Source organism: Ricinus communis, chromosome 6 (assembly GCF_019578655.1).
Source record: "Ricinus communis isolate WT05 ecotype wild-type chromosome 6, ASM1957865v1, whole genome shotgun sequence".
In the NCBI taxonomy this organism is placed as follows: Eukaryota; Viridiplantae; Streptophyta; class Magnoliopsida; order Malpighiales; family Euphorbiaceae; genus Ricinus; species Ricinus communis.
This window is the reverse complement of record NC_063261.1, coordinates 24,241,683-24,259,815: the sequence shown is the minus strand read 5'-3', so window position 1 is coordinate 24,259,815 and position 18,133 is coordinate 24,241,683. Positions and strand designations below refer to the sequence as shown.

The 18,133-nt window shown below is 33.4% G+C and overlaps 1 protein-coding gene across 7 annotated transcripts; it reads left to right on the top strand.

The window, feature by feature from the left end:
- The first annotated feature begins 1,066 nt into the window (after window positions 1-1,066).
- On the top strand, window positions 1,067-15,252 carry LOC8267803 (transcriptional activator DEMETER). Of its 7 annotated transcripts, none has more exons than XM_015726427.3 (20): window positions 1,067-1,271; window positions 1,807-2,482; window positions 3,076-4,881; window positions 4,990-5,337; window positions 5,700-5,790; window positions 5,873-7,232; window positions 7,363-7,442; window positions 7,608-7,692; window positions 7,783-7,874; window positions 7,950-8,018; window positions 8,145-8,181; window positions 8,291-8,373; window positions 9,133-9,570; window positions 9,954-9,990; window positions 10,067-10,124; window positions 10,363-10,502; window positions 10,606-10,671; window positions 11,337-11,451; window positions 11,544-11,582; window positions 14,889-15,252. In XM_015726427.3, the coding sequence occupies exons 2-20, from the start codon at window positions 1,846-1,848 to the stop codon at window positions 14,999-15,001; spliced, it is 5,694 nt and encodes a 1,897-aa protein (XP_015581913.2). In that variant the 5' UTR covers window positions 1,067-1,271; window positions 1,807-1,845; the 3' UTR covers window positions 15,002-15,252. The 7 variants fall into 7 exon arrangements, with proteins under 7 accessions (XP_015581913.2, XP_015581915.2, XP_015581916.2 ...); XM_015726429.3 differs by having other exon boundaries at window positions 1,115-1,259; window positions 1,812-2,482; XM_015726430.3 differs by having other exon boundaries at window positions 1,117-1,271; window positions 1,812-2,482; window positions 4,993-5,337.
- The last annotated feature ends 2,881 nt before the right edge of the window (window positions 15,253-18,133 follow it).

The following is an 18,133-nucleotide window of genomic DNA, read 5'->3' as shown; positions in this document are numbered from 1 at the left end:
ATGTTACTTGACATCTATGGCATTTTAAACAGGGTAAGTTATTGTTTTTGGAAACTAGTCAAACTATAACTTACAATGTGTTGGCATAATTCTTCCCATATTTCTTGATCTTCTATTAATTATTTTCTTCATTGGTTTAGTTTAGTGCCCAAGTGCAGTGTTTTCCTAAATTAATTTATAGAAAATGAATTTATCTTTTCTCTTTAAGGGAATAAATGTATCTATCTTAATGACTACTAAAGTAACCATAAAAGGCAACAAGAATTGATTTAAATACCCTGTCATACATGGTAATTAATATTATAAATTTCATGTAACAATAGTGACAAGAATAAATGTGTATGTATATACTAAGAGTCTGTTTATAAAAAGATTATAATTTAATTAAAATCTTGAATTTGTGTCTTTTATATATATATATATTAAAATAATATTTTATTATTTGTAAAAATTATAAAATCTAATTTAAATTACCTAAACTATTATTATTAAATAAAAATAAATATACATCCATATTTGTTATGTTATTTTACATTTAAGAGGAAAGGAAGTGGGTACATGTATAGTTGTATAAAATGATGATCTATAAAAAATGTATAGTGATATATATATATATGATAATAATAAAAATTTAGGAATAACTTGAAATGTTAAGAAAGTTGATTTGTACATTACTTTAAAGATAATGACCATAACTAAATTAAACTCTTGGAAGTAAAAAATATTTATATATAAAAGGTTTTGATTCTAATAATTTATATTGTAGATATAAAATGACAGATAAATTCATATTTATTCATGTGTGTTTCTTTATTAAGAAATAGTTTTCTTTTTTAAGTTCCTTTCACTACTCATTAACCCAATAAAATTAAAAATATTATCCATTCTAACCGTATTAATGCATAGGTGAGGTAGTTAATCAAAGGTGGTTATTTGTGAGAATTAAAGGTCTTAAAACACGTATTTTTTAATTATTATTATTATTTATTGTTTTATAAAAATATTAAATAAAAGCAATTACTTGATAAAAGTTGTGAGGGGAGTGCTCAATTTATAAACACTAAAGGAACAGTGGCAAAGCAGGTGCATAAATTTTAGTAATAAAAGTAATATATAAATAATGAACCTGGTCTCATTTTTCTCTCTCTACACTCTCTCCCTTTCACATTCTCTTTCCTCCCCTCTTTACCGTAAGACTGACTGAGTTTTTCCGGCATTGACTCGTTTAAGGAAGTTTGAGCTAACTCGGTCACAGATCGGTGAGCTAAGCTGTACGTCAACATATTACTTTACCATTTATATCAATTTATTTATTTTTTTCTTAAGCTTTTGTAGCTTGTTTTAATTTATGGGTATTGACCCAAAAAGTTTCTCTTTTTCTTTGGGCTGAAAAGAAAGGTTGGTTACATTTCTTATCAGCTGCATATCGAAGAAAGATTCGTTTTTGTGAATCAGTAGTGGCTTTAATGGGTACCCATGATCTTGAAAATTCATAACCGAATAAAATTGAGTCAATTCATATAGATTTAGCTTATAATCTTGTTTCATAAAATTCTTGATTCTTTCCTTGTTTTGTAAGTACCAAAGAGAAAATATTGTAGCTGGCTGCTGCTTCTTGATTAGTTGTTGAGAAATATCTGGGAAATAAAGTCCATGCATTTATAACATTAGATGCTTTCTTATTTTTACCTACCTGACATTTCTTTTGGCTTTTAATTTTTTATATTTTTTGCCTTATCTATGTGATTTTGGTAGGTGGAGTTTGTTCTGAGTGAGAAATGTGTTTGGGGTTTTGTTTTTGGGCAGGACAGGTTTAAGCAATGGTAATTGTGGCAATTTCAGCATATGAGTAGAAGAAAAAAGGTTGATTTGAAAGGAAAAATTCTGCAGAATATGGATTCAAGGATCCATTTAGGAGAGGGATTTTCAGTCTCACAACAAGAGACAGAATTGCAGTATGTTGATTCTTGGATGCCAGTAACTCCTAACAAACCAATTGCAATAAGATCCAATCCGGTGCTGATTGATAGGCATGAGAGTCAATTAGGTAGCACAAATTGGCAAGAACTGGTTGGATTTCCCAGTGGATATGTGCAGGAGATGTCGAATTATAGCAGTCTGGCTCAACATTGCACCCAAATTGACCAATTCACCAGAAATGGGAGTTTTGCAGAGAAGAATAGAATGATCAATCATATTGCAGGATCCTACACACGGGCATTACTTAATGAGAATGTGAGTTGGAGTAGTAATTCATTGGCAGATCTTTTGGTGATGAACAATACAGCTCCTACTGCGTATCCAAGCAGAACTCTGCACAGAAACACAAGCATCGCAGAAAGGCCATTGATCCCAAATCTGAATACCCCAGTTAACAGCTTGAGAGAATTTAACTCGGGCGAGTTGTTTTATACCAATCAAGCCCACTGCTCAAGTTCAAACGTGCCGAGTGGCCATAACAGCTTGTTCCAAATGCCCCAGTGTCAGTGATTCTATCTTTGTCTTCTCCTTTCTTTAATGGCAAATTTATGCAAATGCTCTTTTCTCTTCTATGGCAATTTATGCAAATAATTCTGTTTCACACATGTAATCTTCTTACTGTTCATCTGTAACAAATAATCACAATAATCTGCATCCAAAAAGAATGCAGCATTACATTTAGTTCTACTTTACAGCACTGCATTACATTTCAAGGTTTAGTATTGAAATGTAAAAGCAAATTTGCAAAATGCAATCAGTCTTTTTCATTCAATAGTTTTTTGTCGCTGTTTTATTGTTTGTTGCAAGAATATATTTCTGCTAAAACTCATTAATATTATTATTTTGTTGAAAATCTTTTTCAACCAAAAAACATCATTTGAGACTTGAGTGAGGGTATTATCTTCTGCTTCTCATGAGGCAAAATCAAAAAGCAACGAGACTTATCTTAAATGTTGCAAATACCTTGAGAAAAAGAATCTACTTTTTGAATAAGTGCTTTTGCTGCCCCTTCATTGTCAAATCTTATTACTTTCTTGAAGATAATTTGGTCAAATATTATTATTACAAACTCTGAAGAAATACATTTCTCTACAGACGGTTTTCCCATACCTTATAATCCTAATTATGATCTAAATTCACCACCAAGTATAGAAGCTGATGCAGCATCAACTGTTACCAATTCATTTCAATTTGCACCAATAATAGAGCAGGCAAAGAAGTTGGAGAACCAGCTGTCTGCACTTGTAAATTTCCCACAGGGGAAAAGCTCAAGTGAAGAGAGAGACAAGCAAGACAATTATGTTGTATCATTAGGCAATGTCCCAAACCAGCACAATCCTGACAAGCTCTTTCAGAACATTGTGGACTCCGCATCTGCTGTAATTTCTACACCATTTGAGGAACCAAAAGAGTCTTGTCAGGGAAGCGACCAAGTTATTGATCTCAATAAAACACCCCAGCAGAAAACACCAAAACGAAGAAAGCACAGGCCTAAAGTGATTGTTGAAGGAAAACCAAAAAAGACACCAAAGTCTGTAACCCCAAAAACAGTTGATCCCAATGAGAAGGCAATTGAAAAGAGGAAGTATGTGCGCAAGAAGGGCCAGAAAGAATCAACAACAGAACATCCAGATTCAATTGGAGAGACTACCAACTCCACAGAGAAACCAAAGCAAAAGAGGAAGTATGTGCGCAAGAAGAGTTTGAAAGAACCACAAATCCGAAATGCAGATTATGCTGGTGAGACTACATATCCAAGTGCTGGAACTGCAGCATCATGTAGAAAAGCACTGAATTTTGAAATGGAAAACACCTACAGCGAGAGGGAGAAAAATTTAGTTGCTCAGCAGGAGATAATGAACAAGGGAAAAGAGACATACAACTTAAACACAGGTTTCCATGTTTCAGAATCACTCGAAACACACAGAACAAAGTCCGATTTACAGATGCGTCGACACAATGGGTCACTGTTAGAATTCCAGCAATCCAGAGATGTAAATAACCTTACTCCCTTTATGAATCAAATATCCAATAACCACCAGTCAAATTCACACAGAAGAGAAGGCGCGGTGCGACCAACTGCTAGAAAAGATGGGCAAATGGATAACTCAAATGGCAGTGGTAGAGATATAGATGTTGGAATGCTGCAACATATACATGCAGAAGGAACTGGCAGAACTGTCTTACCAGAAAAAACAAATTGCAAAAGCCTCGAGAAGAATGAAGAAATTGTGTATCATAGTACTGAATCAGTTACCAAGATTCCACTGTTAACTGAAGGTAGGGGATACAAGAGAGATTATCATCAAGCAGAGCTGACAATGCAAAATACTGGCAATCCACGGGGCAAATTGATTTTCCAAGAGGGAGTTCTTATAGATGACTGTCACCTAAATAGCCATAATTCCAATGCAGCATGTCCAGAAACTTGCAAGAAACAGAAAAATGATGGAATCCAGAAAAATAAAAATGGCATGCCACCTCCTGTTGCAGCTGTTAACCAATCAGGAGGGGGAAATAGCAAAACTGATTCATCTGCATCCACAGTAGAGAGGAATAGGGAACTCTTGAAATCATACTTAAAATCCAAGAGAGATGTTGTGGAGCACTACAAACACTCGGTGGCTTCTGGACAAGATTTGTCACTGCAGCACAAATGGGCTGGACAGAATTCATGCATAGAAAGAACTGGAGAGAACTGTAACATAGTCCCACCAACACCTCCCAAAATGGCCCCTCAATCTAGAGACCAACTGCAGCCCCAAATATGTCATATTGATGCATCTACAAAGCAGACAATGGCATCGACTCAATCCCTATCAGTTCCATCCAGAAAAGGGAATATGCTGCAAACACAAAAGAACATCTTGAAAGATCAGAAATCAACTGCAAAACGAAAAGGTATATTGCACGCTAGCAAATCTTTATCAAAACTGTACTATCTTAAGCGGCTCCATATATTTTAGAATATTATAACCATATTGGACAAAAAATTCTTGAAATTTGAAGCAGGGCAACCAGCCAAGCAGAAACCCATTACAATTGAAGAAATTATATACCGAATGGAGCATCTCAATCTCAATGAAGTGAAGGGAGAGCAAACTGCAATTGTTCCCTACAAAGGAGATGGCGCACTCATTCCATATGACGGGTTTGAAATTATCAAGAAACGCAAACCAAGGCCTAAAGTAGACCTTGACCCAGAGACAGAAAGGGTATGGAAACTGCTAATGTGGAAAGAAGGAGGTGAAGGCCTTGAAGGAACAGATCAGGAGAAAAAACAATGGTGGGAGGAAGAGAGGAGAGTTTTTGGTGGACGAGCTGACTCATTCATTGCAAGAATGCATCTCGTACAAGGTAAAATGAGTTATCCTAAACTTAAGAGCACTTCATTTCCAGTAAAATTAACTTAGCTAATAGCAAGCCTCTAGTGGAAACTGGATTGTCCATACAATGAGATAAATGAAGCAAAAATATAGTGTCCTCCAACTGGAATTACTGTTTGCAGATTCTAGTGTTGAAATGTGACAAATCCATTTAGGTTTCTAATGCGGAATCTAATTGGAATATATGTTCCAAAGTTTTCAGTTAGATACAGTATCATGTGCCTCAAAATTACCCCACAAAGTAAATGATAATTGGTCAACTTCTACAATGAAGCAAAAATAAAATCAAATAAAAGACTCACCTCCATATTTGAATGCAATGATTCTTTGCAGGAGATAGGCGTTTCTCAAAATGGAAGGGGTCAGTCGTTGACTCAGTGATTGGAGTTTTCCTAACTCAAAATGTTTCAGACCATCTTTCAAGGTAAACGCAAAGGTTTTGCTTAATTTCAACACTTATTGATACATAATTTAACAATCTCTTCAACTACATGCCCATCATGCAGCTCTGCCTTCATGAATCTAGCTGCAAAATTTCCTTTAAAGTCAATGAGAAACAGAACCTGTGAGAGGGATGAACCAAGAAGACTGATTCAAGAACCAGATATCTACATGCTAAACCCAAATCCCACCATCAAATGGCATGAGAAGTTGCTAACTCCTTTCTACAACCAGAGCTCTATGACACCACATGAATCAATAGAACATCGGAGAGACCAGGAGACCTCATGCACAGAAAGAACAAGCATAGTAGAGGCACATAGTTACAGCCCTGAAGAAGAAGTCTTGTCATCACAAGATTCTTTTGATTCCTCAATTGTTCAAAGCAATGGAGTCATCAGATCCTACTCAGGTTCCAACTTAGAAGCAGAAGATCCTGCAAAAGGGTGCAAACACAACGAGAATCACAATACTTCAAATGCTCAGAAATTGGAGTTTGAAGAGTTCTTCAGTCATGTCAGTGGGAGATCATTGTTTCATGAGGGATCTAGGCATAGACATAGGGAACTAGAAGATTTAGAAGATGGGCAGCAATGGACAAGATTGGACAGATTAGATAACAGTCTAAAAGGCTCTTCCACATTTAATCAGCATGACAATTCTAATAATTCACAGTTGCAAACACGAGTAGAAAGCTCACAATTGTATAGAGAAGATAGCATATCTTCTTGGCCTTCAAGCACCTCCAAAGTTGGCAAGGAAAAAGATGCAAGTTGCACAAGCATAAGGGTTTTACAAGGGGCAGAGAATGTAGCTAAACCCACAACACAACAATATGGGTCAGAAAAGTATCCAGAAACCTCAACAGCAGAATCGCATGCTTTCTTAAGCAAGCAATTAATGCATGAACAAAGTAATCCTCAACTGTACCATGGCAGTCAGTCACATGAAATGAACAAGACCTTCCAATTGGGAAGCAAATCAATTGCCGAGCCTGTGAATCTGTCTGATGCACAGGATTACAGGCAGAGCAGTTATGGGCAGCATGTCTCAAACATCCCTCAACTCGCAGCAAAAGTTTTTGATGTTGAAGAGAGAATAACTTTGATGGACAATAAACAAACAGACTCGGAAAATAATTTCATTGGGTCAAACTCAAAGGAAAATACACATTTTACTAATAAAGCAAACTTAAATAGAAATGCATCAAAAGCAAGAAAAGCAAAGGCTGAGAGTGGGCAAAAAGATGCAGTTGACTGGGATAGTTTGAGGAAGCAGGTGCTGGTAAATGGCAGAAAGAAAGAGAGAAGTGAAAGTGCAATGGACTCCTTGGACTATGAAGCAATGAGAAGTGCTCATGTCAACGAGATTTCTGATACTATTAAAGAAAGAGGGATGAACAACATGCTAGCCGAACGAATCAAGGTAAAATAATCTTATTCAATTTCAGACCATAGATATCAAGAGATCATTATCTTAAAATGGCATTATAAGCAAAGAATATCTCTTAAAAGTAAATTCTCCATAGAAGATGATAACTTGCAAAATATTGCAGGATTTCCTAAACCGACTGGTTAGAGAACATGGAAGCATTGACCTGGAATGGTTAAGAGATGTCCCCCCTGACAAAGCAAAGTAAGCCACCTGAATGTTATAGCTCCTTTATTAAAATGGTTAAAGTTACTACATCTATTTTAATAGGACTACAAATAGCATTACTTTGGTTAAAATTATAAGCAAATTTTACATCAGATCTGCCATATTTCATTTTCTGACTCCCAAAATATCATTTTGCTGCAGAGAATATCTCCTAAGTATACGGGGACTGGGATTGAAAAGCGTGGAGTGCGTGCGGCTCTTAACACTTCATCATCTTGCTTTCCCGGTAAGTTACTTGCAGACTGAGAATTAAGAGCAACTTAAAAGAGGCTGCAGAATCTTACAATCCACATGACTTATATACACTTTTATGAAGGTTGACACAAATGTTGGAAGGATAGCAGTTCGACTAGGATGGGTCCCTCTCCAACCACTGCCAGAGTCACTTCAATTACACCTTTTGGAACTGTACGTTTTTATATGCCAACTAATTAACCCTATATTTTTCCATTGACTGAAAAGCTAACGTTAATTTCCCTCCAGGTACCCAATACTCGAGTCAATCCAGAAATACCTCTGGCCAAGATTGTGCAAACTTGATCAACGAACACTGTAACCACATTATGCTTTCTTGAAGTCAGTTTGTTCAGTATTCCTGCACATAAAATGAGTGCGGAAGAAGCTACTTTCTGAGTCATTTATTAATTGTTCTGATATTTTTGTTTAATGGGATTACAGGTATGAATTACATTACCAGATGATTACATTTGGAAAGGTATATTAAAAAGTTTGTGATTTTGACTTCCACATTCCTTTCAACATTATCTGTGGTTTCATCATTTTAGAGAAACATCAATATTTCACATGCTTCAATATTTCTGCAGGTTTTCTGTACAAAGAGTAGGCCAAATTGCAATGCATGTCCAATGAGAGCAGAATGCAGACATTTTGCTAGTGCCTTTGCAAGGTGTGCCTCAATCTATATTTCTATTGCCACTGGTATTGTAGCAAAGAAGCATATATAGGTGATAAAAATAATATTCAAAATTCTGATGCATACATAAATTAAGTTTTAACAAATTTCAAACTCAAAAAATTCCCAAAGTAAAGGAGCAACATTTGGCTGCAAGAAACACATAGATGTAACAAGACTAGAGGAATGTTCTCTGATTATTGCAAGTGAGGACGAAGGAGTGAAAACATAATTGCAACCAGAATTGTTACATACGATTATAGTATGCACACATGTAGGAACTATGAAAATGTCAAATAACAGGACATCTAATTTTCTTTTAACATTGATAGCAAAAAGTTTCTAAGGTAAGATGCACATAAGATTCAGCTCCAGTTCAATTCATATGACAAGGAAAGTTTAGATATTATACAATCAGGCATGTGGTTTGCCTATTGAGAGTAGGGTTTTGCACAAAGTACCACACTATAAAAAGATTACATCATTACTTGCATTCTTAGCAACTCTCATGCACAACGTACAGAAGAGTTCTCAACTTCATATAGAAAAATAAGACTTTTTCCTCATCTCTCAGAGGTTCCAAATATAAACATACAGTATTGTAATCAATAAACTATCATGATTATGAGGAAAAGCAAGGAAGAACCATTGTGACTTCTAATATAATTGTTTGTTGTGATTTGGTCAAGTAATGAAAATATCAATCTTTTATAAAAATAAATATAAGCTGACTGTGACCTCTGTTTGATGCAGTGCAAGACTTGCTCTGCCTGGACCAGAAGATAAGAGTATAGTTACTGCAACTGTTCCCTTGACAACAGAAAGAAGCCCCGGCATAGTTATTGATCCATTGCCATTACCTCCAGCAGAGGACAATTTGCTTACAAGAAGAGGGTCTGATATTGTTAGTTGTGTGCCTATCATTGAAGAGCCAGCCACGCCAGAACAAGAACACACAGAAGTAATAGAAAGTGATATAGAGGATATATTTGATGAGGATCCTGATGAAATACCGACAATAAAACTCAACATGGAAGAGTTGACAGTGAATCTACAGAATTACATGCAAGCAAACATGGAACTCCAAGAATGTGACATGTCAAAGGCTTTAGTTGCTTTGAATCCAGAAGCTGCTTCCATCCCCACACCCAAACTGAAAAATGTCAGTCGGCTACGGACAGAACACCAAGTGTAAGTGAACATCTTGCCATAATAACTGATGACAAAGTGATTCCAAAAGAACCACTGCATACAGCTCAACAGAGTCAAGATTTTATTTTAATAGAATTACCCACCAAAATCATGCATTAACTTCACTTATTATATATCCCACAAATATCATGCTATAGTTATGGTTTGGAATTTCTTATTCGGGAAAAGGACATTGTAGTTGCTAGTTAGAAGGAGAACAATAAACTGTGAAAAAAGGAAAAAGCTTCAAACTAGAACAACATCCTAAGGCAATCAATGTACTCGTTAGAATTTTTTTAAGAATAATTTACAATAATAAAAGAAAAATCCAAAAGAAATCCTCAGTTGTGAGCTCTAACTCCCGTGTCCCTGATATGATGCAGGTATGAACTTCCAGATTCACATCCTCTTCTTAATAGGGTTAGTTTCCAATTTATCATTTAACCATGTCATTCTCTTTCTGTTACTTTTGCTTAATTATGACACAAATTTGCAGATGGACAAAAGACAACCTGATGATCCTAGTCCATACCTTCTAGCAATATGGACACCAGGTGAGCAAGACATAGAATATACTTGCTACAAAATAGAATTAGACAATGCGTATTGAGTCTGAAAAAGAGACTACAAGCTGCCATGTGGTATTTAGTAAATACTTTTCAGATCTATTGTGCAGTTTCTAGGGATTAGCAGCTTATGAACCATTCTAGAATATTAATACATGATCCTACCTTACATGCGAGATGCCCCTTGTTCCTCTTGTAGAATCGCTAAATAAAATCTGATTACTAGGTGAAACGGCAAATTCAATTCAGCCACCAGAGAGACATTGTCAGTTCCAGGGACCAGACAAATTATGCAATGAGCAGACATGCTTTTCCTGTAACAGTATCAGAGAAACTAATTCACAAACAGTCAGAGGAACACTTCTGGTGAGCAAATACAGTTCAATGGACATATAAAATAACAAAAATAACAACAGAAGCCACATTGCCTTCTCTTGTTACTTAATGAATTCACATGGATCACTTGCAGATACCTTGTAGAACAGCAATGCGAGGAAGCTTTCCACTCAATGGGACATACTTTCAAGTGAATGAGGTAAATACCATTTATGTACCATCTCTCTGGTTTTAAGTAGACCACCGCCGCACACTCAAGCACTTTCTGGCGAATGTGGGCTTCACAAATTTAAAGGCCTTCAGTTTATAGCATCACACAAGTATTTGCATTATTGGACCATGAAAGTTCATTACAACTAGAGAGAAGCCATCATTTATGCAAATTTGCTTGCCAACTGTCTTCAAGCTATATTTTGGAGTAAGATGTGGCAAGGGTATCTTATTTAATGATGTGACTGGCTTTCCCATGTTCAGAAGATGTTTAGAGCAATTGGCACCTATTGAACTCCCCCTTACTCTAAAATCCAACACTTTATAACTTCAGAAAGCCTACAGCATTTCACTATTTGGTGTAACAGTTTCACCACTTCTCGATACTGCAGTTTAGATTTCTTTTAACTTGTTTAGGGCATAAGGTGATGCCACTATTTTGAATACTTAAAGGTAAACCACCAAATAGATATTTCTATCACAAGAGTATCAAAACCTGCAATTTCGCATGTAAAAGAAAATTGCTAAAGGAGATTACAGTGCAGCTAACTGACAAGGCTATATCTCCAATATAATTATCTTATGTATGCCAGAATTCGAAGCCATGCATTTTACATATTGGTTGCTGGTTATCAAGCAATTTGCAATATGCAGGTATTTGCAGATCATGAATCTAGCCTCAATCCAATTGATGTTCCAAGAGCATGGATCTGGAATTTGCCAAGACGAATGGTGTACTTTGGAACCTCTGTATCAACAATATTTAAAGGTAAGAAAACCTCGGTTTACTAACTTTTATAATCAATATTCTATTATGTTTAAAAGGAAAAAACTAACTCACATGACAACTATCTTTACTAGGCCTTTCAACAGAAGGTATTCAGTACTGCTTTTGGAAAGGTATGCAATGCTAGTTTTAACTTTCAATGCTATCTCATAAATACAATTAATAAATTGTTCAAAGGTGCATATGCCGTAGAAATGAGAACAAGCATATTAGAATTTCTTTCAACTTACAGACTCAGTTTCTACTCGATTACCCAGAATCTACACTATTACTAAAGAATAGTATGAAGGTGCTTTAGTAAATAGAAAGTCGATGGGCTAATCTCTTCCGCTCCCTAAATGCATTAAATTTCAAGATTTATGAAATGCTATTTTCAAGTGCTGCTATTTGCAGCATGCGTAGCATTACTCATAAGATGAATTGTTGGTTCAATTCAGCTACAGTATCTTGTGCTAACATCCATTCTTGATGATCTTACAATTTTAAATCATCTCTTCCTTGAAACTTTTATTTTTATAATATTTAAAAAAATTCTCGTTTTAGAAAATTAATGTAGATGCTGCTTTTATGTATCAACATATAAATTACAAGATATCAATCCATTTTATTAAAACAAATTTGTAAGTCTCATGATTACATATCTTCTTTTGTCAGAACTGACAAGGTTACCCTCATTGTAGCAACCATCAATCTAGAATTCAATTTGACAGTATCTAATTTCTTTTCTTCAAGAAAAATTAAAGATGGGAGTCTTAACAAATGTAGGTAGAGAAGTTTGCAGTTGAATAAAAATTCAAGAGGCTAGGACAAAAAAGTAGGCCTTCCCAAAAAGTCCTGAACTTTGGACCTTTTTTTCAAATTTTATTTAATTATTTCAAGATTTTCAGTTTTAGCTAGAGACTGACATTTGTTTTATTTTAGTATTCCGGTGGCATCCTAATTTATTACAATAATCAATTTAAAGAAAAAAGATTGTTCAGTCAACCATAGCTTTGTAAATTCAACCAACACCCACTAATCCAACATTACCACACACTAACCCTACACCAACACAAGATTAGTTTCTCAATTCTCTAACATGCCTAAGCCAAGATAATCATCAACTGATATAGAACTGATGTAGTACTATAATCAAAATTAGCATTGCAAGAATTTACTATTTTTACCATAAAAGTAACCAAACTACTGAAGAAATATACGTATACTGGTACTAGTTTCACCCTTTAAGACGTTCGGTTTTGCAACAATATCTTTCTCAAGAAAATTCATATTTCTTGAAGTTTGAAACTGAAACTCAAAAAGATAAAAAAAATTGAAGAAGCAAAAATCAATCCTTCAACAAAATAAAGATTAAAAATAAGATAACAGAGACAGCAGCTCTTTTGTATACTTGAACGGCAGAGACAACACTGTAGTTGTCTGAGGTGATAGTTTGCAGGAGGGGATCAGAGAGAGAGAGTAGCCAATGAGAGGGCTAGGGGATCTTTGTCTCTGTTAGCTTTGGTGTTGTCTAACAGTCAGTGAGACACCTTAAAGCAACAGCTTGCAGTCTCTTTTGAGACCATACCAGAACAAAATTTAAGTTAACTAGCTACTGAAAACCTGAATTATTCAATGAACAAGTCGGATTCAGTTAATGAACCAAAAATATAGGGAATTTAAACTTATTAAGAGTGTTGGTGATCTCAGTTGGGTAGATAAATCAGGCAACTTAGTTACTCCTCCAAGATAGAACATAATTCTTAAGTATGACTAAGGTACTAGAGATCAAGACGGCTACTATGACAATGAATATAGAAAAAGACCTAGATCAAATAGAACTTGTGTGATGCGTGTAGACGATAGTCAGTTGCTTCGGCTGACTAGATTGTTGAGTACAATTTCAAAAATTTAGAATGCTGGTGTATTATCAAATGAAAAAAGACTGGAAGCAAGTGCTGAGTAAGAATTATGAATAAATAAGAATCTAAAGTTTAAAAGTAAATTCAGAGATGATCAGTATTAGACAGCCAAGAAATTTTGGTATTTCATGTCAATTAGCCCTGAAGAAGATACGGTTGAAGTGATTATTGATCATAAAGGTAAATAATATAGAATGAAATAGAAGTCTAAAATTATTACTTAGAAAGATATATAGAAAGAGACTGATTGAATGAGGAAGAATTGTATTAGTTTGCTATATGACAGCTAGATAACTATTAGGCTTTGGAGAAATTCTATTGGATGACAGTGTAGTGAGTAATTCTTTGTGGCAACAACAGAATGCTATGATGAATGTACATTGATAAAATCTAGAGTCAAGGCATTTGAAAAGGTTGAAGAAGCACCAGTGCAGAGAAAAAATTGTGAAAGGGATGTAAGGTGGCATGTTTTGGTTGACATTAACCTATTTGAGGAGAGTGATTAATAAATTGAGGAGTCTGAAACAGTAAGAAATTATCTGAAAATAATTTTGCTCGAGGCAATTTCAAAGTCTTACAACAATTGGTGAAACTGTACATAGGACAACTATAAGCATCAGCTAAATTACTCCATGGGCTGATGCACAATTTACTCAAAATGAAAAGGTATTTTGCAATAATAATAACAGTAACATATTCAGGATGATATTTACAATCTAAATCAACTAATTGTTTAAATTGCACATCCTATGGCTAGGTGATTACGATGGAGAATTTCCAAATCACTAACTAATCTAAAATCGACATGCATGAAAATTTTTATTAAAAACCCTAAACAAACAAAGCACTTAACAGAGAACACATAAACTATATGGGTTTTTTGTATGAAGTTAGACTTACCTCTAAAATTTATGTGTAGCACATAAGTTTATCCTTTCCAAAGAAAAGTCAAACATGCATATGTTGAAATAACCTCCAAGCTGATAGGGACCTAAAATAGTTTCTAGGATCAAAGTTTTTCTTAAAAATATGCAATTTTTGGTACATGACTAGCAGACCTTCACACAAAAGAAGACAAATGCATTACACAGCTAAACTAGCATATTAAAGAAATGGTAAAAATTTTAAAAAGGTAATCGAGTATTACCTGGTTGAACATGCTATCAATCACACATACAAGAGAGGAAATAAAATTGCTTTAAGCTGATCTCAAGCACTGCCTAAATAGGTTGAAAGAATGAATTTCAATGATGATAAGAGCAATAAGAGTTCAAGAAGATCAAAGCAGTTTTTAGCCAAATGATTGAGAGCACAACATTTAAAATTATTATTGTCAGGGTACTAGTTGAAAACTTTACTCATTTGGTGTCACTGCACATATACAAGCACTGGATCTAACACTCCACAAATAAGGGCGATGCTATGCTGGGTAGGCTGAGTCACATGTTCAGATTGACAGGTTATACACAGTTTGCATCCATGATTTTCTTGGTTACTAAAAGAAACTTTTATTTGCAGGATTTGTTTGTGTGAGAGGGTTCGACCAGCAATCAAGAGCACCCAAACCGCTTATGGCCAGATTGCACTTTCCAGCAAGTAAATTAGCAAAGACAAATAATGAAACACAATGATAAGCAGACCAGGATGCGAAGATGATTAACAGCAAAAATTCTAACCAGGATAAGAGACCTAGTGGAGAAGAGAGATAACTAACATATTGTTGTACATTCAATTATTCTTCCTCTAACAAATTTTTAGACCAGCATAAAGAAATTGTCAGGCGAAAGCATAAAGTATACCATGGCCAATGAGATGTAGTTGATAAACGCTTGTACGATGATTCTTTCAATTCATGCTCAAAACTGAGCAATTTGATGCCCAATAGCATTGGCTCAAGGATTTCAGAGTAACACTGTATCTGTGCAATAATAATTAAAGTAAGCAGCCCTAAAGCCCATATATAAATACAGAGAGTCCAACTCTGAATTAAACAAAAACATTACAAAGTCAGTACCTCAAGAAAGACACATCTTTGTTCAAGCATATAGATAACTTGTTGCACCACTTCACTTAAGTCGGACTGACTGCCAGAAACAATCAATCCCGCAAACAAGTAGTTCAAGGGCATTCAGTATAGCAGAATACTAGGATCCTATCACAAATTATAGTTGAATCTTTTTATGCATGTGAAAGAAATAGCATTGACAATGTACTCTGAGGAAAAGTAATTAGATAGGTGGGGTTTTCGATCCTAAAAGTTGTCAACCAGCAGAAACTAAAAAAAAAAAAGAACAGTGCTAAAAAAATTCACATCTAAAGGGCATTCCGCAAGGCTTCCTGCTTTACCTCGAGATATTAAAAAAGAGAGTGGAATTAAGTCGGTGTTTCTAAATGCTATAACTTGTATGAGCACAAATTCCAAAGAATTCTCAAGCACAATCCCAGAAAGTGTGTGAATTCAAAAATATAAAAAATTTAATGGCTGTTAAGCATGAAAGAAAAAATCTAAGCTGAACAATCGTTATTCTTAAACCAGTCTCATTTTTAAACCCTTGCTCAAAAAGAACAATAGACGTTGTTCAGTTCACCTGCCCACCAATTTTGTCTGTAGAACAAATAAGCAAAAATGAATTCATCAACCAGACTCTGCAACATCTACCTGCAAAAAGAGTTTCATTTAGAAAACCAGCAAAAGATCAAGAATCAAAAAAAAAATCAAGATTACTGTATAATCCAACAAAGCCAAGACCACATCATTATTTCAATTAATCTATGGCAACTTACATCAATCAACTGCAATAAATCCAGATTCTAAAAACATATTATGATTAAAAAAAATATTTAAATAAAACAACCATAAACAAAAGAAAAGAAAGGAAATCATTCTCAAACCATAAAGAAAAGACAATCTAGACTTCAGAACTCGCCAAATCCGATAAAACACTATAAAATCAAAAATCCAAAAAAGAAAAACAGAAAATGGAAGTGCACCTGGTTCCATTGATTTGAATGCAGGAACTGAGACATAAATGATTATCCTTTCTATAAATATACATCTGCGTAATTTGATATGACGAAAGAAAGAAAGAGATTTGGGATAGATTTTTGGTCGCCTGTTTTAATAAAACCTCTTCTCCTTTGTTTTAGATGATTAGGTTTACATTTGCCGCCTTTTGCACTTCCCTCTCCCTCTCTTTTTCTTTTCCATTTTCAAACTTTGCTTTTGTAATACATGGGTTCACGGGATTTTCGTGCTGCCTAGTCTTCACACAAGTATGGGATAATTACAAATACCCCCTAAGACTTCCCCTCTTATGTTACGCAACACTAATATTTAATTTTGAAATATTAAATTACATCTATCTATCCACTTATCTATCTCTTTCTCTCCATATATTTCTTTTATTTATATAAATATATATTTAATATTTTATACATAAGATTTTTATTTTTATTTTTAACATTTAAAATTTAAATTTAAGTATAAAATTTATAAATATTTCTATTAATTTATTAATTCATAAACTATATTCCTAATTAAACACTAATTCACTTTAAGAAATAATATATTAATTATATTTAAATATTATATTAACTAATAAATAATTTTCTAATTATATAATAATACTATCTTTATTATAAAAATAGCAAATTATTTATATTTTAATATTATATTAATTAAAAAATTAGTTTTATAATTAGATAATAATTCTAATTTCACAAATTAACATCTTAAATTATATTTTTAATATTAATTTAATAATAAATTAATTTTTAATTATATAATAAATTTTTAATTCTAAAAAATAATAATACCAATTATATTGATAATTTAATTTATATGATATTAAAATTTATTGTAAATAAATTTTTGAAATATTTTTATATTATTGCATTAATAAAAAATTTAAAATATTTAAAAATAGTTAGTTTGCTATTATTTTTAAAAATTTTATAAATTAACATTAAATATTAAAAAAATTATTAAATTGTATTTGTAAATTTAATTTTATAAATAAAATAATAATAAGAATAGTATGTTGCATAGATAAACAACTAATCCCAAAATATTTACCATTCAAAACAAGATATAATCTTTCTAACACACCTTATTTACATGGATTCTTATAGGCAAAAGATTTGGATAAGCTTTTAAACTTTTAGTTAAAATATAATTAAATCCTTAAATTTTGCAATAACTCAACTATAGATTTAAAATTTGAAGAAAAAATAATAATAATTTTAGAGTTAACTCTTTTTTTAACTAGTGATGATCATAGTGTTATTTTTTTAATTAAAGTGAATAATAAATTATTATTGTATATCTAGATAATATTTCTTCACCTAAAAAAAGAAAAGTTAACCGAAAAAAATAAATAAATTTTTTTATCTAAAATTAATTAGGTATCGTGTTATAACACTGCGCAATAGATAGAATTCGTTTAAAATGTATTTTTTTTTATGTTTTTTAAATTTTAAAGATGTAATTAAATTTAGGGCTGCAAATGAGTTGAACTACTTGCAAGCTACTTAAAACTCAGTACAATAAAAACTCGTTGGTCAAGATAAATGAGTCAAACTCGAATTTTATTTTCAATGTTATTTAATACACGATCTGAACTCGAGCTTAGTAATACTAGACTCATTTGAGCTCATGAGCTAGCTCATGAATTGGCTTGTTTATGAGCTCACGACTTAAATTTATTTTTTGACCTAATTATTTAGGTTTTTAAATTTAACTATATATTTTATTTTATATATTT

Bases quoted from the DNA above. Each gene is read 5' to 3' on its own strand.
- LOC8267803 (XM_015726427.3), top strand. From the start codon at position 1,846: ATGAGTAGAAGAAAAAAGGTTGATTTGAAAGGAAAAATTCTGCAGAAT. The intron at 2,483-3,075 runs GTCAGTGATTCT...ATTTCTCTACAG, and splicing joins CTTGTTCCAAATGCCCCAGT to ACGGTTTTCCCATACCTTAT. The intron at 7,443-7,607 runs GTAAGCCACCTG...ATTTTGCTGCAG, and splicing joins GTCCCCCCTGACAAAGCAAA to AGAATATCTCCTAAGTATAC.